Source organism: Rhipicephalus sanguineus, chromosome 1, assembly GCF_013339695.2.
Source record: "Rhipicephalus sanguineus isolate Rsan-2018 chromosome 1, BIME_Rsan_1.4, whole genome shotgun sequence".
NCBI classification, from domain to species: Eukaryota; Metazoa; Arthropoda; class Arachnida; order Ixodida; family Ixodidae; genus Rhipicephalus; species Rhipicephalus sanguineus.
Window position 1 is genome coordinate 279,839,814 of NC_051176.1, and position 26,471 is coordinate 279,866,284.

At 45.5% G+C, this 26,471-nt stretch overlaps 1 protein-coding gene and 1 non-coding gene across 2 annotated transcripts; both read right to left on the reverse strand.

Annotated features, from left to right (window-relative positions):
* Nucleotides 1-5,845: 5,845 nt before the first annotated feature.
* LOC119379087 (grpE protein homolog 1, mitochondrial) lies at nt 5,846-24,641 on the reverse strand. Its single transcript, XM_037648258.2, has 3 exons — nt 24,486-24,641; nt 19,242-19,383; nt 5,846-6,838 (listed from the first exon to the last, which is right to left on the reverse strand). Exons 1-3 carry the CDS (start codon nt 24,581-24,583, stop codon nt 6,410-6,412), a joined length of 669 nt encoding a protein of 222 aa, XP_037504186.1. The 5' UTR covers nt 24,584-24,641; the 3' UTR covers nt 5,846-6,409.
* Nucleotides 17,414-17,486, reverse strand: Trnak-cuu (transfer RNA lysine (anticodon CUU)). Its single transcript has one exon. It is a non-coding gene; the product is annotated as a tRNA-Lys (tRNA).
* Nucleotides 24,642-26,471: the final 1,830 nt, after the last annotated feature.

The following is a 26,471-nucleotide window of genomic DNA, read 5'->3' on the forward strand; positions in this document are numbered from 1 at the left end:
CATAACCGTACACTCTATTCAAAATAATGGATCGAGTCGTGCAGGATTAGTACGATCAAAACATGGGCAGGTCGCGCTGCCACGCTCGGCGCCGACGCGTTGAGGCCGCGCGCGCAAGCGAGCCGGAGAGAGAAGCGGTACAAACGAGATGAGCTGCGTGATTCTCCTCGAGGAGCGAAGTGCCTCCCTCAAGAAAGCGGTTTGCACCAGCGAACGGAAGCGCACTCTCCGACGACTCTCAAAGGGAACGGGGGAGTTTTGCGCGCCGAGCTAAGTACAGCCAATCCATTTAAGGCGGCAGTGATTAAAGCGCGCCGCCCAAATGCGCAAAGGACGCTCTCGTCATCACGTTACACGTCCATTACGGCCATTTAAAAGTAGGGCGCAGCGCGAGATCGGCGGCGGTCAATACAGTCATCTCGCGCTGAAAGCTCTCCAGCAGCACATTCAGCGGCGCCATCGTGGAGAGCGCGCTCCCGCCGGGCCCCAGACCGAGCCATTTTCCGCTGAATGCGCTCTCATATTGCGGTCTCGTTCCTACTTTTCTTGACCCTGGCCCGAGCATACAAAAGCAAGAGCGGGGATTCCCGGCAGGGCACAGAATGAAAAAGCCCAATGGGGAGGCTCCCTAAAAGAAGCAGAGCCCAACGAGGAAAAACACGGCTCTCGCAGCCCGGCGAAGAGTGCTCGCCGCTGTTGGGAGGAGTGCGGGGGGAAAAGCGCCCATCCGCCAGCCGTTCTGTTCCGTGCTCCCTCGGGACTCGGCGACTCGGCTTCCCCCTCCACACCGACGGGCCCCGCCGAGCCAGACTCGCTCCGACGGTGATAGGCGACTTCCGATGGCAATCTTTCGGGTTAGAAACGAGATTAAAAATCCGTATCATTAAACAGCGCTCGCCCCTCGTCAAAAGGGGCCTGAGCGCCCACGCCATCACGAGCGCCTGTGAGCGCTAAAGGAACCCCAAGGTAGCGCGGATCGAAAAACGGCGAGAATACCGCACTTTGAGAGGTGGAGCGAGCACAAAATCGGCTATAGAATGAAATCATCCACGCTCAACACATCGAACACGTTAAAAGAGGAGAGGGGGTGGAGAGAGAGAGAGAAGAGCGAGGAGGGCTAAAATAGAAGGATTTCGAGCTGTTATCAATACCACTTCTTCAATATGAGACGCCGAACCAGTGCCTCCGCCTTTCATCAACACGCCATGGCACGGAAACAGCAAAGACCATGCAGCTTGTCCTCCCTGCGCGATAATTGCCACTAAACACGCCCATGTCAGTTCGGTTCACATACTTTCGCCCAATTGAGTAGTTTAATGTTTTCACCGGAGAGGTGTTTCAGGCGCCGGAGGCAAGCAGCATCGAGATCAGGTGCCGCCCTCTTACGACAGGAAAAGGATACTGAAAACTGCTTAGTTCGCGAACGCATCGAAAGGGGGCGTTACTCTCGTATGAACAAAATAAAACAAAATTTTTCGAGTTCGTATTTTTTTTTTTTAATCTGGGTGCTTGTTCCTGAATCGGTAGCCAAAAAATTTGACAGCAAGCGTGACTGCAGTTTATGACAAGTCAGAGCAATAATTGAGCACATTTTTGTTCACTTTAATGCCCTCTAACCCCAAACATAGACGGAGCGCATAGGAACGTAACGAAACTTTGGAGTTTAAAATCAACTAAAGGAGGAGAGCAACAACAAAAAAAAATGCCAGGGAGCAGGTAGCGTTTCCAAGCATCCTCCAAAAGGGCTTTACTGGACTTCCCTCTGACTGCGTTTAGTGTGAAATAAACTTAATTTGATAAAGAGAAAATTTATTCACTCTCTTAGAGCAACTCATTTATCCTCAAATAAAATATTTATCAAGAAATAAATCTAAACGGCCAAGGAATTCTCAGTTTGAAGTTAGATAGGCAAGTGCTTGCAAACAAATGACTATAGAAAAATACGATGAAAATAAGTATAATAAATGTGACCTCAAGTAATCCAATTTTGGTAATCACTATTTAAGCTGGAGGTAACGCACCAAGTCAACAGAAAAGCTATTGCAAATAACAGAGGACCTAGCAAAGTGTGAAGGTGTCTAACTTGTGAAATCTGACAGAATGGACAGAATCACAGGTCAAAGGTGATAAACAAGAAGAGGATAAACAATATCCTAGGTTATACCATAAAAAGACTGAGGGAACAGTAAACACTGCACTAGCACTCTGTACAGATGGTTAACCAGCAAAGCTGACACATGCGGGCTCGGTGTTTATCTCTGGGTTAATCCCAACGGTTCGTTAAAGTCATTCTCAATTATTGGTGCCATCTGTCCAGAAATCTTAAATGGTGTTTACCGCCCTTGTGTTCCCTTCATCATTTTCAGTGGAGCAGTGGTGAGTAGTGGGGCTTGCCCAATTTCTGTGGCGCATACACGCTAGGAGTTTTTTGCACATAGGACAGAAGAATTTTGGTTTCACTTAGCCATATACAGTTTCGCTGTAAAAGTTGTGCCAGCATGAAATCAGTAAGAAGCCAACTGATCATTGGAAAGAAATAGTTGTACACTTGTGAAAACTAAGCAGGACAAGATCATTAGCAATTGGAGTAATACAAGGACAGCAGAGCAATTCTGCATGGAACTGAACAGTACCCAGAGCACCCACATTACAGTGATTGAATGCTGTGACGAATAGGAAAGGACAGTTGCATGTATATACTATAGCGATAATTTTAAAGGGCCTTGCAAAATATCTCTAGGAAAAAAGTAGCAGGAGAGGATGGTATTAGTCAATATGATCGAACGTGGAGGGCATATAAATAATCTAAAAAAGCTTTCGACCCTTTATGCACAATGTCCCAGGATTTCTCCTATACCAGAGTTGTAAGAGTGCCAACATCGTACTAGTACAAAAGAGAAAGGAGATGCTAAACTACTGGAAATATGCTTATTAGATTACTTTCAGTCCTGTACAAAACACTCAAGATTAATATCTAATAGAAGAAGGCCCACACTTTACTTCAGTCAATCCAGAGAACAGGCTGCAATCTATTCTACAATAGATTGCATCCATGCCACCATGAAGGTAAATGAGAAATCTGCACAACCCAACCAGTCTCTCTATATCGCTTTCAGGGTTCACAAGATATTCGACTCCTTAGCTGTTAGCAGTCGTGTAGGAATCAAACAGCGAGTGCAGGGAGCATACAGGGTTATCATATCTCTGAAAGTTTCCACAACCACGCTAGCTTTTCACAGGAAAAGTGAAAAATTACCAATTAAAAAAGGGACAGGCAGAGAGAGAATGACTAAAGGCTAATTCACACCGGCGACTAGCAATGGTCGCGCGACCGTTTGCGACTGGAAGTCAAAAAGCGACTCAAAGCGACCGATGTTCACACCTGCGTGCGACTTATAACCGTCGCCATATAGAATTCACGTCTGCTCGTATACAGCTCGCATTGCCGTTGCCCCGTAAAATAGGCTGATGTCCTGTTCCTGCTCATCTGATTGGTTCAGAGGTTTGCGACTGCAGTCGCGCGACTGAAAAATCGAGCAGCGAGCGACTGAGCCAAAGCAGTCGCTTTGCGACCAAAACGGCCATTTGCGACCGTTTGCGACCAGTCGCTTTGCGACTAACTTAGTCGCGCGACCGGTGCTAGTCGCCGGTGTGAACCAGCCTTAATCCTACTGACTGCATACTAAGAACCTGTTAGGGAAGAATTAGACTGGGCAGTGAGGAACCGGGAGTATGCAAGATGACATCATCCTGTACAGCTACGACAGAGATAACTTACAACAGGTTATGGAGGACCATAGCTAATCAGATGCAAGAGCAAGTTTTAAAGGGAAACCAAGGTGGAACAATCAGTTTAGACAAATAAACTATTCTTTGAGAACTTCATTGTCATTTTGACATCACAGATACATTATCACAAGACAAAATAAAGGTTGAAGTTTCATTTTTGACCTTTGTGCCTGAACCTCAGCACCTGGACATCACTGTGACGTCGCAGATTTCAAATTGGTATATTGGCTCCACTGGCTCAGTAAAGTTTCATGAAACTTTATGTATTAAGTTTCTCACTCATAATGTAATTCACTTTTACCGACAAAGAATCGTGAAGGCCCTCGCAGACACCGTCAAAATTTATGTCGTCAATTAGTTAGGGACCCCCAAGGCAGCATGCTACCTGCATTTTATTTCTAAGTGTCTTCCAGATGACCAAAATCTTCTCAGGGCAAGGGTGGTGCTATTGGCATTACAAAAGGGTAATTTACTAAGACGAAAGAAATAATTTTTCTCTTTAGTGCGCCATTACATTTATTTTCAGCAGGATGTTCAAGAGCCCCAGAAAGAATAATTAGTAAGGGGCAATAAGGTGATCCAGAGAAAGAGCAACAATTCGTGATAAACAATCAAACCTTTAAATCAGTAGAACAATATGTATATCTAGGCCCAATATTAACAGGGGAATCTACTCATGTTAAGAAAATCTACCAAAGAATAAGGATGGGTTGATGCTTATTCTAAACTCATGACAGGTAACTTACCACTGTCACTAAAGCAGAAAGTATACAACCACTGCATTTTGCCAGTCCTAATATATGGAGCCGAAACCTGGAGAATAACAAAGAAACTTGAGAAGAAGCTAAGGACCACACAGCGTGCGATGGAACAAAAAATGACAGGTGTAACCCTAAGCGGTAAGAATGCAGCAGAGTGGATCAGAGAACAAACAGGGGTAGCCAACGTCCTAGTAGATAACGAAAGGAAAAAATGGACCTGGGCAGGCCACATTATGAGGACAGAGAACAGATAGTCAGAACATTGGAATGGATACCGCGTTATGGGAAGAGTGGACAGGGACGGCCAAGGGTTAGGTGGAGCGACAAAATCAAGAAATTCGGAGACGCAAAATGGAATCGGCTCACGCAGGACAGGGTGGTTTCACTGGGAGAGGCCTTCATACTGCATTGGACATAAGAGAGACTGATGATGATGACGAATGAGCTCTGAATCTGTGCAAGAGTATGTTTACCTGCCTGGCTAGGCCAATTAGTCACAGGGAAACCTGAACACAAGAAAGATTTACAGAAGAATAAAAATGGGCTCCAGCGCATGTGGAAGGCTTTACCAAGTCATGGCCAGTAGCTTATCACTATCCATGAAAAGTGCAAAACCATAGCATTCTGCCATACTAATGTAATGGAGGATAACAAAAGAAGGCTTAAGTTAAGAGCTGCATGATGAGTATTGAAACAAAAACAATAGGCATAATATTGGAGGGCCTCTTAGCAGGTTAGGGGATTTCAAACAATCAAGTGCTGCGGGCGTGTAGATAGCACCTAGGTGATCGTGTCTGCAATGGCTGTGTGGCATGAAAACAGATTAAACTCTCAATTGATGCACACATTTCATTTCGTAAAAGCCATGCTTCAAGCAAGAGTGAAACCGCACTCTCCATTTTGAAGGAGCTGTGCTTCAAGTGAGAAAATGACATCCCGCGACCCCCCCCCCCTTTAGGTGATCAGTCGAGCACTATAACCACTAGATCACCGTGGCGAGTCTTTGATTTGCTTCGACATTAAACCTTCCCCTTTCACTAAGTCTCTATAACGCCTCTCCACTCCTTTCCAGGCCACTTGCTAAAGTTTTCTGATCTTTTGGCAATGGTTGGGAGAGGGTTCAGACCTCCTCAAACCTCTCCCTGTGCCTACACCACTGTGCAGCGCACGTTCCAAAATTTTCATGTTATAAACCCACCTATCCTAAGGTTTCATATGTTCACAATGCACAGATTGGTGAGTTAAATAAATGCAAAGCACTGTAAATAAAATGCAAACACTTGTAGCAGAGAAGCTAGTAACAAAGTTAAATTTATTCCAGCCGCACTTCAGTGCCACAGTCACTTAACAGTCTGCAGACTGCACCCCAATTTCTAAAACAAGCACGCTATTATACACATGCCTGGCTACGAGTAGGGCTGCAAGCTTCTTGGCAACATACCAAATTCGTCAGCAACTTCCTTTTGCCTGTCCTGAATGGCCCACAACTGCGAAAAGCAGCAGGGTTAAAAACCACTTATGAACGATCCACACAATAGTCATTCTTCACCTTTCAATAACTACCTGTGTTGAACACAGGCTGGCTCTTGCCTTTGTCTACAAGGCCTTGAAGACACCCACAACTACAGCAAGCCCCCGAAAGTGGCCACCTTATAGGGTCCCTGCTTGTATATAAAATGCCCTCACAATTGGAATGATCAAAGTCAAGTCCAAGAACCACAGCCTGCCTTTCATACTTTTGCCATTTTTCAGTGGCATTAGAACGTGGCTGCTCCTTTCCTAACCTGAGCTCAATGGCCAAGAAGATTGCAGCCCAAGCTACATGTCAGTGCCGGACTAAATTTGCAAGTCCAGTTCCATCAGGTTCGCTCAACCACACCAACCATGGCTGGACGAATGGTGCGATCTTTGAGCTTGTAGCCAATTTTAGAAACTACAGCTACTGTACCAGGCTCTTTGCTTTCGTCACGGTGCACAAATACGGCCTGATGCTCATTGGGATCAAACTTCATTCCAATAGGATTGAGTTGTGTTAGTCCATGGCGCCGGAACACTGTCTGCAGTTGCGCCTGTGTCATTTCAAGGCCAGTGTAAAGGCTTTGCAAGTGTGGGTTGTCAGGGGTCACGGCTTCCTTGGGAACACTTGAAAGGGCACTACTCAGCACGTCGGCAACATCTAGCAGGTCCTTGCAGAACTTCTGAATGCCAAATACACGGGCCTCTTCAATCTGTTTCTGCATCCGCACGCGCAAGTTCTCATTCTCTGCCAGTGAGCGCTTGTACTTGTCCTGCATAAGAAAAAGAAACCATATGTACACCATCTGCCACTGCAAAAGACAATGAAAGACCAAACCCTTGAACAACACAAGTATTTTGCATAGGCCGAAAAACTATGCAATGTTGTGCAGGGACCACAAGAGAAACATGATACAGGGGCAACAACACAATGTAAGAACAGACCTTACATAAACAGAACTTAACCATCCCACATAAGCGCAATCCATGAAGTCATTCTTGTAAATTCTTTATACCAAAATACATGGTAACACAATATATTAATCTCTTACCACGTATAGATAAGCCTAGTTTGTCCGCAACGTAATGTGCCAATTGCTCACAGAAAGGACTACCTTAGTACATCCATGCATCTATATTGTCGCGGTGCAACGCGAACAAACGAGAAGGACAACTTCCGACAAAGAAGCAGCGTGTTCAAATCAGTTGAATAGAAAAGCGTCTTTCTCGTCTTTCACTCCGAAACCTACTGTCCCACTAGCCGGAGTCTGTGAAACCTTGCCATCGTCATCGTCGTTTATGTATATACACGTGTCACTCGACATTGCTAGCATCAGTGGCAAGAGGACTTGGAAAGAGTCATCGCCTACGCAAGCAGAACGCTAACACGCGCAGAGGCTAATTATAAAACAATAGAGCAAGAATGCCTCGCCGTGGTATGGGCAGTTATGAAATTTCGCCCATATTTGTATGGCCGCCCCTTCAAAGTTATTAGCGACCATCATTCACTTTGTTGGTTGACTAATCTTAAAGATTCCACCGGCTGATTAGCGCGTTGGAGTCTGAGGATGCAAGAATTTGATATGACTGTCGTACACAAGTCGGGGAAGTGACATATGGACGCCGACTGCCTGTCCCGATCACCAATACAGTCGGCTTCTCTACCCGATGAGGATGAAACTGCATTCCTTGGTGTCCTCTACACGTCCACGATCGCCCAACAACAACGCGATGACACCGAGTTGCTTGGTTTAATTACTTAGACGGACAATCGCAGAGTGCATCCAGAGTTTTTGCACGAGTATTGCCGTCGTTTTGTTTACGGAACAGTGTCCTTTACAAAAGAAACTTTTCGTCGATTGGACCTCCCTATTTGCTCGTCATTCCTGCAACCCTTCGTAATGAAGTGCTTCAAGCATGTCACAACGAGGTGACTTCTGGTCACTTAGGCTACATGCGCACATTGGCAAGAGTTCGGCAAGGATACTACTGGCTAAGGCTCACCACAGCCGTGAAGCACCACATTCGTACTTGCCTCGACTGCCAGCGACGCAAGTCGCCTCCGACGAAACCAGCCGGCCTGCTGCAACCTGTTCAAGTCCCACGAACACCATTTGCCCATATCGGAATGGATATTTAGGGTCCACTTCCTACTTCTACTGCAGGGAACCGCTGGGTTATCGTCGCAATGGATTATCTGACCCGGTACGCCGAAACAAAGGCTATCCAAAGAAGCACAGCGGCGGAGGTCGCGAGATTTTTCATCGAAAATGTACTGCGACATGGCGCCCCAGCTGTCGTGATTACAGACCGTGGAACCGCATTTACGGCAGCTCTTTTAGACCATGTATTGATGTTAAGTGGCACGACTCATCGTAAGACCACTGCCTACCACCCGCAAACGAACGGATTAACAGAGCGCCTAAACAAGACTATTGAAGACATGCTTTCGATGTACGTGGATGTCCAAGATAAACACTGGGACGAAAAAAGTCAGTTTCGCCGCAAGGGTGAAGCAATGAATGCGATAGCAAGAAACTAATGCTATACGAAGTGAGGCTTGCCAATGGATACTCTCAGTTTGAACAGCGCTCCTGTTGCAAAGGCGGCCGAGGCAGCGAAGGAAACTAGTGTGCTTCAAGTGTGCTTATGAGGCAAGAAATTTGTGGTGTTTAACACCACGCTTGCGGCGACGCCACCTTGAAGCACCGACAACTGTTGCCATGACTTTGACGGCATCTACTAGGGCCTAGTAGTTCCTAATTGGTAAAAATTAAATACATTGTCTTCTGAGGGAGCCAGAGTCTTAACATACCAAGTTTCAGGAAATTTCGTTGAGTCAATGAGGCCAAATTACGAAAAAAAAAAATATCCATGACATCACCATCAGAGATTACGGTAGGAAATTTAAAAGTGAAACTTTTGACATTGATTTTCTCATCTATTAATATACCTACGGTGGTGAAATTCATGACAATAGGGTATAATTCATCAGCCCCAACTAATTTATTGTTTCACTTTAGTGTCCCCTTAATCTTTGACACCACAAAATATTTACAAGTCCTTTCAAAGCCGGCAATATTGTTGCAAGACTGAAATATGGCCCAATGTAGAGTAATTTGGTCACTTAAATTGGCATTTGCTGAGGAATAAGAAGTACAGCACTCTGGTACAAAAGCTTGCCTGCTGACATTGCTGTGAATTTGTGACATTCAAAAGGAGTTTGAATATGGCAAATCTGTCCTACAAAATCCCACAACGCGCAGTAAGGGTGATGAACTGGAGAATTGGCATCAGTGCGATGTGCGGTGCTTATATGTTTCTTTCTCAAACTATAAACAGGCAAAAAAAAAACTTTCGCCTGTCTCTAAGAAGCATCGCAGTGGCTGCTCCTTAATTTTACGCTGCATTGTGAAAGAAAAGGTGATAATTGCAGTTTTCTTGTGCACAGCCCAAAAGAAACACATAAGCACCAAATATCACACACAAAGGAAGGCAATCCACTGGTGCAAATTCAATGACTTGCCGCTTTTCGCGACAAGATACGACCTTAATGTGAATTCAAATTGCGTCCCTTCCTTGTCACGGGAAGTTCCGGTCTGACATAACAGAGAGGCTGCGTTTCCTGTACACCGGGCGCACCCAGTTTAAATATTACCATTAAAATTCAGTGATGAATATCTCAAATTACGTGCAATTTTCGTGATTTCTAAAAATATTGGTATGCCATAAATTGTTACAGACTACAAACACCTAATAGAAACAACTGCCCTAAGGTCAATAACTAAGCAGTTAATTAACAAGCTTTTGTTTATTAATTCAATATAATTTTGGCTGCAGCAAGGCATTTCCACTCGACGTGTAGTTTGTGTGCAAAAATGACAGGATGGCACAGCAAAACTCAAATTGCACTGCATGGTGAAAATGGAGCCGGAATTCCATCCCTGAAGTACAGAGGTGTTTCTGCATTCCACCGCCATCGAACACTGCACAAATGCAGAGATCTCGGTCCAGGAAAACGTGGACCAGTTCATGCAACATTCCATGGGAACAGCAAAGTCGCCTGTGGAATCTTGTTCCAACAAGAATTGTTTTGTGAGAATATGAGACAACAAGAATACCATATTAAAGGGGTACTGACACAAAATTTCGCAGCCGAGATAGCCTGCAGGATCGATTCCCGTGAACATGTGTATATCATCCGCAAAACATCAACAGCGAATATAGCATGGAAGGTATTTTAAATGAATTTTGAAGTATGCATGAGCGGTCGACACGCTCGCGCTATTGACACCCTCAAAACTGACCCTCGATGACACCCCTACTTCCCTCACGTGACCACGCTGCAACAAGTGATGATGACGTCATAGCCGTCTTTTTTTTTTTTTTGCCGCGTTCACTCCAGCAGCCAACTTCTCAACGGCTGCTCGTGAACCGCGCAGAAGTGTTTCACAGTTCTGTGCGCTGACGTGATCGAGCGCTGCACCCGCTAGGTGCTGATAGTTGCACCCGAAGCCTGGGTAACTGAAACTGACACCGATCGGTAATGAGGAGCCTGTAACTAATGATTTGTCGTGCGCTGCAGCAAACGATGTGCCGTGTTATGACTAACAAGCCTCGAGCAACACATTGCAGCAAAAAAACGCCAGGCCAAAATTTTTGTGTCAGCACCCCTTTAAATAGACATTATTTGGCACTCGAGCCTTTCTTTGATTTTTGTGCCACTCGTTTGAATCAGCCTGAGGATGTTATACAGACGTCAAGCACCAGCTCGGTAATAGACAAGGGTTCCTTTACGTCACCAAATGTCCTTAAAATGCCTGTCATGTTAAGTTCTGAAAGCTTGCTTACACTGCTCCCTTCCAGGCCATCAGGCAAATATGAGAACCAGTGTTATTCACTGCGGTTCTGATCATATCCGTTTTGTTTCAAAAAATAAAAAAATAAAAAAAAAACCCTGTATATATGCCAAACTCCACCACCACAATGCCACTAAAAGTGGTACAGCCATATCATAGCCAGTCAAAAATATAATAGAACAATGCATTATTTAATATTTTCCACCTCCATTTCAATATTCCTCTTCATGTAATAAACAACAAAATCCAGAATCGTCTTATTAGAAACAGCTTATCCTTCCTTTACCCAGGCTTGCGAGACATGAATGGTAATTAGCATCAATTCCAGGCAAATTTGCACAGTAGCAGGGTGCAAGTTGAAGGCAGTAAAATATGTTCCGTTTTAATATGCACGATACTTAGCTGATATAAGCCAGTATAACACACTTTTAAACTTAAGAAAAAAAATTTCACCGGAGTGCAGGTAATGTGCACACCTAACTAAAAAGTGAGGCTTCGCGGCAATGCAGGTTTCCCCTGAGTAGGCGGTTTCACGGCATAGTGACCCATGCTGCAGTGAAAGCACCTTGGCAGGTGGGTTGCATGCTGTAAAATATGTCTATGAAAGGGACAGACAACCACTCAGAACACGAATCAAGATAACCACACTAATAGAAAGATTGTCTATTGTACTGTCTAAAACGAACCCTGTTTTTCTCGTTAAACACAGATTTATATTTTTATTTCTTCACTGAAAATTAATTTGGCACCTGTCACGGCAAGAAAGGCAAGAAAAGATGCACTTGTTGACGATCCCGCGACCTTTTTCTGGTGTACGCTGGTTAAATGTCTCTATATTAGCGTTGAAATAAAACACACTTTTTATTCTAATCTTTCCTAACTTAAAACGTGCAGATATGCCTTCATTTGTACTGAGCAGAACAGCGGCACCGCTTTCGCTTGACGTATGATTCAGTGCTCATGAGCAGCAGCATGAACATTTTTAGCCGAGGGCCTAGTGACATCTACCGAGGAGTTGGAGAAGTACGAAGAGTGCCTCACGGCCTCTACGATTAGATCCGGTGACACGTTCCCATAGCTAACTGCGAAGGCCACAAGCGCCAGGCTCGCGAGGCGGTAAAGGGACTTCACGTGACGACGAGCATTCTGAAAACTTATTCTACTTGACTTTTATATATTCACAAACGGTTTAAAATGTCAATATGAAGGTGGTTAACCACAGTTTCACTCACTCCTGTGAAAGCAGAATCTGAGCGTAATGCGAGGAGGGCTATCAGCATCGCTATCGCTTCAGAGCATTGCTGGAGGATGCCTTTGTCCACTTTACAGGCTTTCCAGATCGAAAACTACTGTTTATAAAATAACCACGCACTTTGGGATCAACCACTGCAGCTACAAATACTACGAAGCGTGAGCTGTTCGTGTCGTAAAAAAAACTGGGTCAACAAAAATCGGTTGTCAGTCCTTTTAAGAAATTTCGGAAATATTAAACTCTTGTCGAGGCTAATTCGAATATTCTAGGTCATAGGTCGGCAAGCTCACTCATGAGTCAACTCACTCAGGCTATGATCTAGCCGTTAGTCTGAGCGAGTACGAGTGAGACCAGTTCAGAAAAAGTTTTGCGAGTCTGAGTCCGAGTGAGTCCAGTTGAGGAAAACTTTGGTGAGTCTGTGTCCGAGTGAGTCCGAAGACCAAAATATATTTCATGAGCGAGTCTGAGTGAGCTCCACGTTTTTTGCCGACCTATGTTCTAGGTGCTCAAATATTCGCACAGGCTTAAATTTACCTTGTAGTTACCATCCATAGCCCCTTTCCCTTTTTCATTTGAGAGTCAAGTGTTTTTCACAATCACCAAGGTGGACATGCATTCCTGTAGCAATTTAAAGGGCCCCTAAACCACCTCCGACATTTTTTCAAACATTTCAAGTAAACACACGCATCGTGTGCAGAATGCCGTCACCATCAACGATGCCACAAGTGGCAGCGCTACAAGCCGTGGGCATGCCACAAATTACAAGAAACAATTTCTTCTCCTCTCTGGGCCCTTCTAGTCTGCCTGTGACGCGTGTGACGTCAGCGTGTTGAATCCGTGCTGCGGTATGCAGGCGATGCTGCGAATGGTCGAACAAGAACCTACGACACCCGATTAGTCTGCAAACAGCTAATCGCGCGCCTTGCTGTTCTTCGTCGTGTTGCTCACGTGTGCACGTTTGCGAATCGGCAACTGCAGCCCATAACGCAACTGCCAAATCGCTAGCGTACCAGCACAGTCACGCCTAGCGGTCTGATAAGCTGCGCAGACTGAATCCGACAGTATTTTGCGATGACTTTCACGCACCAGTGCTTGGCTGCAAAGCACCACCTGGAAAAATGAACAGACGCGACACGTGTCACCGTACGGGTAAATCATGTTGGCGATCCTTTGAAGGCGTGCGCGCAACACAGGGTCCATACCAGCACAATTCGTACGAGCACGGGCCGGCACGGCAACAACAGCGGTTAGCCGAGAGGCCCAGAGTTCATGGAGTCGCGGCAACCGGAAGTGCTCGCTGTTTCGAAGAGCGCGTCAGTGATGACGGTATGTCGCGTGAGATTGAGAGGGGCACTCGGCGAGGAGGGCAAAGCGGCTTTGGGAGAGGAGACCAGCAGACGAGCGGAGGGTAGCGAAGGAAAGAGTGAAATGAGCGATGGCAGCCTTTCGATCATCAAACGCGTGTAACTCCGCTCTTACGGGGTCACAGGGGTCAAATGCAGTGTCATCGCCATCACAAAATGGCGACGAAGCACATTTTGTTGCAAGTTCATATAGGTTCATTTCATGTGAGACTGCGACCTGTACATCATAGCTGCTCCCAATGAAGCCCAAATGGTGACGCGCCGCTTTTATTATGAAAACTCGCGTCAAAGGAAAGTTGTTTTGCACGCTAAAGATCCCTGTGCTGAGTCTTTTTTGCCTACCCGAAGCCTGCAACTGGGAGTAGCGCAAACAAAAAGTTTCGACAGATTGAAAACAGGAAACTATGCTGACCTCGAATACCAGCTTGCAGACCTCCTGAAGGAACTCTGTGTAGACTGAGCTTGTCAAGCTAATGACCCTTCTATTGGCACATGATTGTGGTGTACCAGAAGAGACCTTAAAGACAGCAAAACTGGACTGCAGAAGAAAAGTGCCAGGAGAATAAGTTTCCCATTTTATGAAGGTGAAGTGTGCTCATCTCCCCCTTGCACCTAACTGTCAGCATAGACGTGTCCTGTTTTTTTTTTTTAATCTGGCAACAATATACCTTTTCAACAAGAAGGATCCCCTCCTTTCTGGATTATTGGACAGGAGTACAAAAGCCGATGTCACAACCTCAGCAGTGCGTTTCTTAGGGGGGGGGGGGCTCACACATATTAACAACAGCCCAGAGGGGATTACTGCGGCTCCTAGGGAGCCTTCACTGACAAGGTGCATACATTCAAGTGCATTTTTATTCTGAACATTCAAAAATTGGGTGTGTGTTAGATTAGAGTGAATATGGTAACTTCCATTCCCAATCCACAACTTCCTTGTGTGTGATGAATCTGCCTATGGAATCATTGTTATGTTATTGCGCACGGTATAACTTCAGGAACTGAAGCACTCATGCATCAAAACTCTGAATACCGATACAACTAGACCCAATATTGAAGACTGGTGCTTGTAGAGGGAACATCTACACTTAACCACCCGAATAAAAAAAAAATGGCGCTATTAATGAAGTCATTCACGCACATCAAATAGTAGCAATTAAACCAGGACATTGAAAAAAAAAGCTCTTTCTCGGCAGTTAGCACTTGTGTGCTAATCCATTACTGCCTGTCCATGTGTCCGTGACTGCGAAGTCTAACACTAACAGCAAGTCCAAGTGTCCACAGCTCTAAGAAGCCACAGATTGGCAATAATATCGCATGGCATGGTTAAGAGTCAAGAGGAGCAAAGAACCTTAGTGGAGAGAACAAGACAATCACAACCCAGATTATACTTCATCATCATGACTAGCAGCAGTAGTAGTCTAGTTTATGTCCAATGCAGGATGAAGGCCTCTCAAAATAATCTCAAATTTACCCTGCCATGTGAGCGGCAATTCCATTTTATGGCTGCAAATTTTTAATTTTCATCACCCTACCTAACTCTCTGCCATCCTCGGCAGCATTTCCTATCCCTTTGTATCCGTTCCATTGCTCTGTCCACCAGTTTATCTGTTCTATGCCTTATGTAGCCTGCCCAGGTCCATTTTTATTTTTCATGTCAACTAGGATAGCAGCTACTCGTTTGTTCTCCGATACCCCTGTCACACGGACACCAGCAAACTCCATTTAATTATAATAATATCTGGGGTTTAACGTCCCAAAACCACGATATGATTATGAGAGACGCCGTAGTGGAGGGCTCCGGAAATTTCGACCACCTGGGGTTCTTTAACGTGCACCTAAATCTAAGTACACGGGCCTCAGACATTTTCGCCTCCATCGAAAATGCAGCCGCCGCGGCCGAACTCCATTTAATTCCATCTTTATGTCCTTATGAGAGAGATGTGCTCTGTGTCACACAGTCTCCCTTATGCCAAGGAAGCTAAATGAAGCTTTTCGCAAAGGGAGTTCAGCATGGGCCTCAGCAGGATTTTGTCAAGGAGGGTGCAGAGCAGTGTTGCATGGCGATGAGGAGAGGGGGGGGGGGGTGCTGGTGAGGCTGGAGGGGGGACGGCAAGTGCCCCTTTTGCAACCCCCTGCAGACGCCTATAGAGTTCGACGATCTCCATTAACGATAGAATGGAATACTCTCGTCCCCGGTAATGTGTAGGTACGAAAGAAATTGCAAGCACTAAGGTGCCACAGTCAATAAAATAATACATTTTAGCAATATTAAATTGTTTTTGTTGAATGAATCATTCATAATGCGCGGTTCTCTAAAAATATTTACGCCCGCGAGAGTGCGCCTACTCTCCATGTCAATGCCCTTGTCCTTCACCGTGCCTCACCATTTTGAACTTGTCCGTGTGTGTGGTTGCTGCTGCCATGTGTGCGTTTGTCCCGTGTCACCATGAGAATAATGAGTGGTAACTGGTAACAATGTTGCATCGTATCCGCCTGTTTCAATGGTTGCAGAAATGAACATAAGGCACAATGTGACCAGTGTGGATGTCAACATGGCCATGTTTATCAAATGCATTTTTACTCCAAACAATTTGATTTTTTTCTTGCATCACAGGTATTCAATAAATTCAGTAATACTTTACTGCAAAAGTCGCTTAACGAAAATGCACAAAAGCGTAACTAGAAGTGAAATCATAGTACTTGTACAAAGACCAAATAGCATCGAATGAGCCCCTAGCAGCTGCTCTTATAACCTTTAAATGCTGTGTGACAATGCCACAACTCCCTCGCAGCAGAACTCCGTTAGGAAGCCTTGTGTCCCATTATCGTAAGGGAGTTTGTGGGCGCCCACGTGACAGGGGTATGATCTACTTGCTGTCTTGCTACCTCGTAATGTTAAGCCTACTATTTTCCATTCCATCACACACTGTGTAACCCTCAACTTCATCAGTTTTTTTTGTATTTTTTTGATTCTCCAAGTTTCTGCCCCTCTTGTTAGCCCTGTCAAAATGCAATAATCATACACTTTTCACTTTAGGGACAGCGGCAAGTTGCTGGCCGTGATTTGGGAATGCCTGCCATACGTGCTCCCACCAATCCTTCTTCGACGAATATCCTTTATGCGAGCAGACTTCCCAGTTAGTAATTGACCTCGATATACACACTAGTGTAGATTCTAGGGTCTGGTTGCGATCATGAACTTCTGTTCCCTCACCAGGCTATTGAACCTTCACAATATTCAGCTGGTTAGCAGGCTTCACCAAGCACCATTTTTTGGTGAAGAAACCAGTGACCCTAAATACGAAAATAACAATTGTGGGGGTGCTATCAACCCCCTGTAGAGGCGACTGCCATAACTTGGGTGCGGCCGCTGTGTTTGCAACGCACGTGCTTGGCGCGTAAACAGAGACGATCGGCCAAGGTCAGGGATGCGCTGGCTGTAACTCGAGTTCACCGGCCGCGCCGCCGCAGAGAAGTTAGGCCGGCGCATAGAAACAGCAAGGAGTCTCTTTTGGGGTGTGGCGGCGTGCGTGGATGGACGTCTGCCGAGTGGGTCCGGGGGGGGAGACGATACCGACGACACCGCAGCTCGCTTCCCTCGGGCCCTCGTGGTGAGTCGTGCATCGGCGGCGCCGCCTCCGTGGTGTATTGTATGTCTTATGTTGTCTTGAGCGTGTGTCATGTTTTCCCAGTATTCATTGTCATCGTATAAGTTTTAGCGTGTCACTTGTTACTAATAGGATTCGGTTCGCGAGCTCGCCGTATGTAAAGAAGTGTTTAATAAATGTCTACGTGTTTGTTACACGACCGCGTGAACTGTCTCCGTGTGTTCCGAGAGCGTCGGCGGCTTTATATTCTCAGACCCCACACTGGCGCCCAACGTGGGGCACGAACCCACGACCCTGAGATTAAGAGTCTCATGCTCTACCGACTGAGCTAGCCGGGCTGCACCGTTCTTTCGAGAGTGTACGCAGTGGGAGTTGTAACCCGCGGCTGGCTGTCTGCTGCACATTTTGTGTTTGTTACACGACCGCGTGAACTGTCTCCGTATGTTCCGAGAGCGTTGGCGGCTTTAAATTCTCAGACCCCACAAAATTTTGAGTCACAGAAAGTGGCATAAATGGAGGAGCAATACTGCCTGCATACACATCGAACCAGTGGTGTGAACATGAACCACTGGTCTATGATGACGGTGTGCAGTTTGGCCTTGGCAATGCGAAGGGCTGGGCATGCTTGCTGGTGAGTTGTTTTCCCTTAGGGCCTGTTCATCCTCATGCCAGACTGCCGCCTCGCAAAAGGAGGCAGGTCAACTGGCCGAGAGCGGCAGTCTCTCACTGACCTCTCACCCCTCTCTCACTGGGAGCAGCCAGTGAGAGAGGGACGGAAAACCATCCACCATTTGCGGCCCAGCCATGCGGCTTGAGGATAAACAGGCCCTTATTGACATCGCTGACACATGCATACTGACACAACCAACATTCGTGGCAAGTTATCGAGTGAAATTTCCAGAGTCAGTTCTTTTGCATGTCATCAATCATCACAACAGGCATGCTTGTGCACTTCACTCCCTTCCATTAGCATTTTCACGTTAAACATCTGTTCTTGGCAAGCAATATGTAATTGCCTTTGCATTAAGATTTTACAATGTGCACTCACAGCACCATTAGGGGAACAACTGCACACAAACACACTACTAACAAATATCTCCAAAAACCGAATGGCTCAGCCAGCAAGTGCCCTTTGCCTACCAGTCCCACTGGAAGGTATGATAATGCACACGTTAGTGTTTCATGGCATATGTATACATTAAGATATGCCATTCGTAAGTCCCCTAAAAGATATGTTTGCAAGGTGTGCACATTTTGCATGTGAATGAAGTGGAATGCATACTGAAATTGCAAGATACTCACCAACAGCAGCAACGCCATAAACCCCGAGAATGGAGTTAACAAAACCAAGGTTCTTTACATAGCCACCACTTCCCTCGAAAATAGACATGAACCCTTCATGGCTGCTCATTTACAGGCCGTTTAAGCTATGCACATAAAGAATTAAGTTTTGTAAAAATGACACGCATAAGTTCATGCTACAGCCATAACCCCATAGGCGTGCACAGGGTTCCCCATTAGAGGGGGCAAAGGTTCGTCGCAGCGCCCCCCCACCCTTCTAAGTCAATGTATGGGGCAGATTTTGCGCCCCCCCCCCCCTCTTCGGTGACTAGAAGGGTCAATGTATGGAGCAGATTTTGCGCCCCCCCTCTTAGGTGATTAGGGGGGGCGGCTGCCCCCCCCTGCCCCCCCTGTGCGCACGCCTATGCATAACCCTGATATAAACTTTAACAATGTGCTTGATTTGGCTGATTGGTGCTGCTGCACGGTAAACGAAGAATAAAAGCAGCGCTAAACACAGGACGAGAAGAGGACACATACACGGCGCCGTGTATGTGTCCTCTTCTCGTCCTGTGTTTAGCGCTGTTTTTATTCTTCGTTTACCATAACCCTGATTTCCACAAAGGGACAAACAGCAACAGACTCATACATCACAATTTGAGCTGAAAAAATACTATACTTTGCCAAATGGCTACAGTAAAGCCAGTCATACATATTTTGTTTCGGTTTGTACCCGTAGGACATGCTAAGACGGCCAGCAAGGCAGTAAGAAATGTGTTTGTGGTACTATGTCAGCATAAGCCCAAACTTACATCAACTGTCTTGATCTGCTCGAGAAGTTTGCGATTTTCTTCTTGGCAAGCAAGTAAACTAGGATCAGCTGCAGGTTTCTCTTCTTTGGGCTCAGCCTCCTGTTCATTGGGAGGTGCTGTAGTGGCTGTTGAAAAGAGAAGTCTGAAAAGGAAACCAGTATTCGCATCAGTGCATGACCATGCGAGCTACCAGTTCAATGAATTGAAATTTAATGCTAGCCAAAGTGGAAGGCAAGAGAAAACAAGCCCGCCCATGCACAAGGTGGTTAGATGATATTCTGCAGGCCTCAGGGAAACGCCTAGATGAGCTTAAAGGGACACTAAAGAGCAAAACGATTTTTCTCGCATTAGTAAAGCAGTCTTCCACGGTACCAAAAACACCACGCTTGCTGCAAGAAGACACTTAATAAGCGAGAAAACGCGCAAAAAGAAAATACAGGTGGCGACGCCACCTTGGAATTCCCGCACCATTTGCCGCGACATCACATATTTTTGACGGCGCCTGCTTGGGCCTACGTAGTTCCTAATCGGTTAAATCGAAGTACATTGTCCTCTGTGGGGGCCAGAGACTTTACATAACGAGTTTGTGGAAATTTCGTTGAGCCAGTGGCGCCAAAATACGTTAAATGCTCTTGGAAATCTTTTACGTCACGAATTACAAAGTTCGGCGCGAAATTTAAAAATGAAACTTTGAACTTGGTTTTCTCCTCTAATAATAAACCTATGGTGGTGAAATAAACTACACAAGAGTTCTCCTAGCACACTTTATCAATCTAAACCAATTCATTGTTTCTCTTTAGTGTCCCTTTAAAGGACTTGTATTGAACACGTCTCACTGGCGTATGTCATTTGCTTATGGTGTCACCAGGAGTTGCCAGCAATTCAATGGCACTTAACGTGACCACTATGCACTAAACCCACAATATTCGGAATCCTCCATGAAGGCATTTCAATAGCCCCAGAGTTACTTTTGGGCTTTATAGGGCCTGTCAACAGGTCCCACTGCAAATTTTGGTAAAACTCTTATAAGTTGTCGGTTACCACCTCGGGAGTATTTACCAAAAGAATTTTTCAAACTGGTTCATTATTGCACATGTTAAAAGAAATTAAACTGTCCCATTACCAGGAGGCGAGTGTCATTGCCAAAGCGAACACTCTCTCCCTTTTGTTTGGCTAGCGTTCGCAAGCAGTGATACTCCTTTGCATTGTCGAAAGTGCTCGAGGAAACGGAGCACGTCATGTTGATAGGTCAAACCTTGCCTCCTTCTTTTTTTCCTTCGCTATTTTGCTTTTCGGCACACTTGCAGTAGCGGCATCGTGTGCTTTGCATTGGATCAAGAGCCAAAGTCACATGTCATGGTCAGTGATCTACCACAGCCGGTCTGGACAAATGCACGCTACTACGGACCGGCTGTGGACATTCCAAGGGGTGCCTGTGACGTAGGTATGAATGCACATTACCTTTCACTCTCTCTGAAAGTACAGCTCTCACGAAAGGGAAGGCGCTCGGCACCCCGTTTTACATTTCAATCACTTTTGCACCACACCGGCATTTAACATTTTCCATACATTTGCCACAGAACGACCTACACACCACGGTTATTTCTTTTCAATACTGGTTTTCAATGTGCTTACTTCTTTTCAAACCTGGTGAGGGACCCTTTAAACTACACTGTTTATCAAATCCAAGCATCCACACTATTGTTGTAACGTATTCACCACACACAAAGAAACTAATGTTGCACAGCCTTCGACAAAATTTTTCAGGGCACACGATTGCATGGCACTGTTGTGGCCAAACATTGAAGCAAATACACGCAGCAGCAGTGTTTAACAGGTATGGCTTCATGTCTGTTACTTTCTTTGGGCCAACCTAGCCTGCATCCTCATGCAATAAAATGCAATTTGCTTGCAGCAGCGAACTGCTGTTATGGCAAGGATATCTTGCATTTGTGTTCCGCATAAAAACAGATAGTAGTTATACCACCCAGTACACAGCATCACTACAGTAAACATTTCCATCGGTGTGCCCAAATACTGCAGCAAACAAGAAAAGAAAGAGATGATGCCACACCTCAGGGCATCGCTGCACGTGTGGTTTCCTTCAATGGAGCGCAGTCATCTGTTTGCATGCCCCACAATATTGCGGGGGAGTGTGCAATGCCACTATGTGAAAACAGGACAGAGAGTACGAATCAAACAACACCCTCCGTCCCTCCTGTTTTCTCACTGTTGTCATCGCAGCAACATGCACCAACTGGCCCTTCAAGATACCCTTGTACAATGTCATCCACCGCTGTGTAGAATGTGCGAGTGGCCTGCTCTGCTTTATGGGGCAATGCCTATTGGTAGCTACAGTGCTCAAGATTGCCCATCGAGGAGCATGCGCAGCGTCACAGACAATGCAGAATGCAGAACTGCTTATCACATGCGGTGACGTTGATAGGTGCCTTCATTTAATCTAACATACATTTTGTGGCACTCCTCCTGCTGCACCATGCAGAAATAGATTGACATGTATGGATTGTTAACGCACGCCCGCTCCTTTCGCAATTAACGGCATGTGCTTATTGAGAGGGAGAGATGAAATTCTTATTACATTGTCAGTTGAGGAGGTAAGACAAAAGTAGGAATTCTAACCCTCGGGCTGTTGACATTTAGTTATTTATTTATTGTACCCTCAGGGCCCGAAGGCATTACAGAGGCGAGTGGGGATACATAAAGAATACAATAAACAGCAAATCATAAAGGAAATAAAGAGTAAAAGTACAAAGTGGCTGGCGAAAACCCACAACAAGACAAAAAAGGAAAAATAGCAACGGGAATATGCGAGAACAATTCTGATAATAAGAGAAAAAATTATACAAAGAGTAACAAGCATAAAAATATTCACAAGATAGCAATTGTTTTATGAAACATATTAATATCTGTTATGTCAGCGATGTCATGGGGAAGGGCATTCCAACTGACACAAGTTCTGGGTACGAATGAGTCATGAAAACATTTAGTGTGACAAGATGGAATTCCAACTTTACTGCGGTGATCAATGAGAGCTGATGTGTACGAGGGCCTTGTGAGTAATTTGTTTTTCAGATAGTTGTAATAAATTTTATGAAAAAGACAATGAAGCTACAGACCTGCGATGAGAGAGAGGAGGGAAGGACAAACTTAATTTCATGGCGGTTACGCTACTTGCTCGGTGATAGTTAGAATTTATGAAACGACAGGCACGGTTTTGCACACCTTCCAAGTCTGAAATGAGTGAATCAATGCCAGGGCTCCAGACTGATGCAGAATACTCTAATTTCGAGCGAACCAGTGTTTTATAAAGCAGTAATTTTATTGAACTGGATGAATGAGAAAAGTTCCTGCGAAGATACCCAAGCATGCGATTGGCGTTATTTATGATATGATCGATGTGAGTTTTCCAGGACAGGTTAGAAGAAATGTGAACACCGAGGTACTTATAAGAGGACACAGTTTCAAGAGCAACGTTGTTAATGTGGTAAGTAGAAGGTTCATTTGAATTGCGAGAAATGCGCATGTGCTTGCACTTATTAAGGTTTAGCTTCATACTCCAAGTGGTGTTACACCAATCCAGAACCTTGTTAATGTTGGATTGAAGAAATTGCCAAAGGAACCAGACATGTTCTTCTCATATCTGATTACAAGACTAATCATGTGCATTATCGGCCTCCGTGCACGATTCCATAACCTCACAGCGTGAGACAGCGCCCCCAGGCCACAGACCCACCCAGCAAAAAAAGGTGCTCAGCAACATCACTGCTAGTTTAAAGCAATGCAATCAAGTCTACATGCTTTTTAACCACACATACACCTGGGAGCAATATCTTGGTCCTAGCCACTGCCCTCAAGGCATTGCTCAGCAGAGTGAAGCAGGAAGCTCGCACGCTCTACACAGCAGTGCATGATAGTGGCTTTTGGCCGTCCAACTAATTGCCGCAGGGATATTTCTAAACATGTGGATCACAAAAAGGATAAAATCAGACCATAGAGAAACTTGTCATGAGATTTACATTGTAAGTTGCAGTACACACTGAGCCCTGAGCAGCAAGCAGCAACTTGGAGCTCTGTGTTAACACATTCACAAAGCAATGCATAGTGTGCAGACAGCATGTGTAAAATTCCCATAGGTAGGCATTTATTTTTTTTTCTCTAGCTCAAAATAATTTCAACTGTCTTACACCCAACTTTATAAGAACATGACATACGTGATGAGATTTAAAAGCACTGTCATTTGCTCTGCACTTGGGTTAATGGTATCCTGATTTTAATTATTTTAGGCAACAGGGTACTTTCATACATTCACATAAAAGTTGCATGCAAAGAATCTGACCACAGTCTGCTCACAACTGAATTTCACAAAACTTTCTCCACTTGATTTATCACATGTGACACTACATTTGGCAATTCGAAATTAATGTACAGCTTTCATGTAGTATTACTTTTCCAGAACACATAAATGAAGGTTGGCAATTGACTATTACCCCGTTGTTTTTTCATGGCTGTCTGGAAAGTTCAAATAAAAAGTTTTGTTTTCTTTGATAAGTACCAAAAGCTGTAAGTATAACGGGACACATCCACTGCTGGAGTTACTGTGCCCTTAAATCGTAGCCCTGTAGCATCATAACTAAATCCAGTGAACGCGCCGATTATGAGTCAATACTAACACCACAGCTGCAGTAACCACCCGGACTTTTCACGGCGTAGTTAGTTATGGATCGCTCCAAGGATGTCCGTTGTCGAAAGCTACCGCACGTTTTGCAAGACGACGCAAGTGTCCACATTCACGATTAGACGGCTATATCGTGGTGCGTCGTCTGGCAAACGGACGCTTCAACTTATCCCAATAAGAGCGCAATGATAAATGCAAGGCGTGCTCTTAGTGCCACGCCAATACGAGCAACCTAGCAGACCAGTGAACCGATTAAAAACGATAACTTCCAGCACGTGACTGAACATGCTACGGCTATGTGTGCTGCCACCGCAAAGAGGTACGGTAACTTCACATTTAATAACTAAGCGATATTCGCCACCCCGGCAATCTGTAATACACGCTAAGAGATGAAAACTTCGCTCCTCCTACAAAGTCGCCCGGCGTTGGTCGCGGCACGAACCAAGTCAATTGCATCAGCGTGCACATCGCGGCGTTAAAATAAACAAATTACCAGCTCTTTGACAATGCACTCTGTGCACGCTGCAAAATTATATCTCCCAACTCACCTTGTAGAGAACGGCGCGTATGATTTTGGGGAAACATAGGAGCTAAACCGAAATATTTGCCGAAGCATGGGAGAACACATGGCAGCGTGGGACGCCATCTTGCCGAATAGTGACGTCCGTGACGTAATGAGGAAATCTCGAATCGCGCGAGACTTGCGCTATCGCATCGCTGCGCACCGTCGCGCCATCAAGCGCCACGCCCAAAAACTAAAGCAAATTGGATGCGCAATCCTCGTCTAGATGGCGAGACTAGATCACGAGTGCTCCAAGGGTGCTCCAACGCTCCAACCAGCTCCAACTACACTGTGCTAGGTGTTCTAATTTCTGCCAGTTCTGTGACTGTGCTCTAACGCACGCCTACTCGAGCGAAAGACGAAAGTAGCTCTGCGCTTCCACCGTAGAGCCGGACCATGGCAAAGCGACCGGACGCGGCACTAGGCATCAGCTTCACAGCACGTCAGCATTTTTGACGGCGGCACGCGGCAAAGAAGCGCCGGATAGGTTGACGGTCCGCGCGCATGGTTTTATTTCATATTTCGCGGGCATTCTTTAAACGCCGGAAAAAGATCACCGCACAGCATGTACGTACGTCGCCACAAAAAAATTGATCGCTCATTTTAGAATGCCCTCTAAAACGTAATGAAGCACACTTGGTTGTATAATGAATATTAAAATTTTTGCACAATGATCTTATGTAAAGAATACCCTAACGAGCCTCACATGACGGCAGATGATATGTCGTTGGTTTCATTTACGGCAACTTCGATCGCACGTACCAGTGTAAAGCCCCTGAGGGACCTTACACCTAAACTGTCTAAACCACGCTACTGCTCTCTCCTTATTAGAAAAACCGGTGGGTGCCTGGCGGCACTGGGAATATGAGTGTGCATAAGCTACAGTGGCATAAGCCTTTCCCTTTAATAGCGTAGTAGTAGCAGTAGCGATTGGAGAACGCGGTGCAGCGTCTTTGGGGGAGGAGTAAGGAGAGTTTAAGAAGACGGCAAAATGGAGATGCCACCTTCTTGAGATATGAGCCCACACAGGCACTGATGGCCGTGTCGGCGTACCTCTCTCCCCATTAGAAAAACCGCTGAGTGCCCGGCGGCACGGGAATCAAACCCAGAGCATATCGCCAGACGGACGCTCTAACCACTCCACCGCCAAATTTCTACACCAATCATAAACAACAAATAGCGGATAAGGAATAAAGCAACACCTCGGAGTCCTTTTCTCTCCGCTGTGAAAAGTAGGAAGCCAAAGTATATATATATGACACCTAGGGTACATCACTGAATTCGTAGACCTTCGCAGTCTTATACATCCCGCTCAATGCGGTTCCCGTAGAGGGAAATCGACTGAAGTTGCCCGTCTTGCTAAGAGGAAGTTCATGATAATTAGGGGTGTGCGAATAGTGAAATTTAATCTCGAATCGAATAGTGCCGAATAGTGGCCAAAAATATCGAATAGCATATTTACCCGAAATGTGTACCGTCAGTTACGGCAACACAAAGGAATAATCACGGACGATACGGCGTGCTGACAGCACTTGTTCGGGAGTGGCTTTTCTTTCAGCGGCACTCCTCACCTCCTAACAGATGGGGGTACAATAGGTAGTTTTCTTTCCCCATGGTGGAGCACTAAGGCTAATCTGAAAACGCTAATGTGCTTCATCGCCATGGGTGCTCCGAGCGCCCGTTCACAGCAGTGTTTTAATTGCACGCCGGAACGATGGGAGTCTGAACTAGTGGTGCGATGCGGCAGTGGCAACTGCCCAGCGTGAACAAATATTTACATGCAAAGCCAATCACCGATGGTTTCGCAGGCCAAAGTCAGGTCGTTTTATGGAGCTTGCGGCATACGCGACCGAACTACGCAAGAAGTCCGTGCCTGAATTCGTTTCGGGAGCGAAGTTGTGATGGACTGCACAGTTTTCTCATGTGCTTTTTTACGTGCGGGAATGACATAATCTCTGTTAAGATCAACATG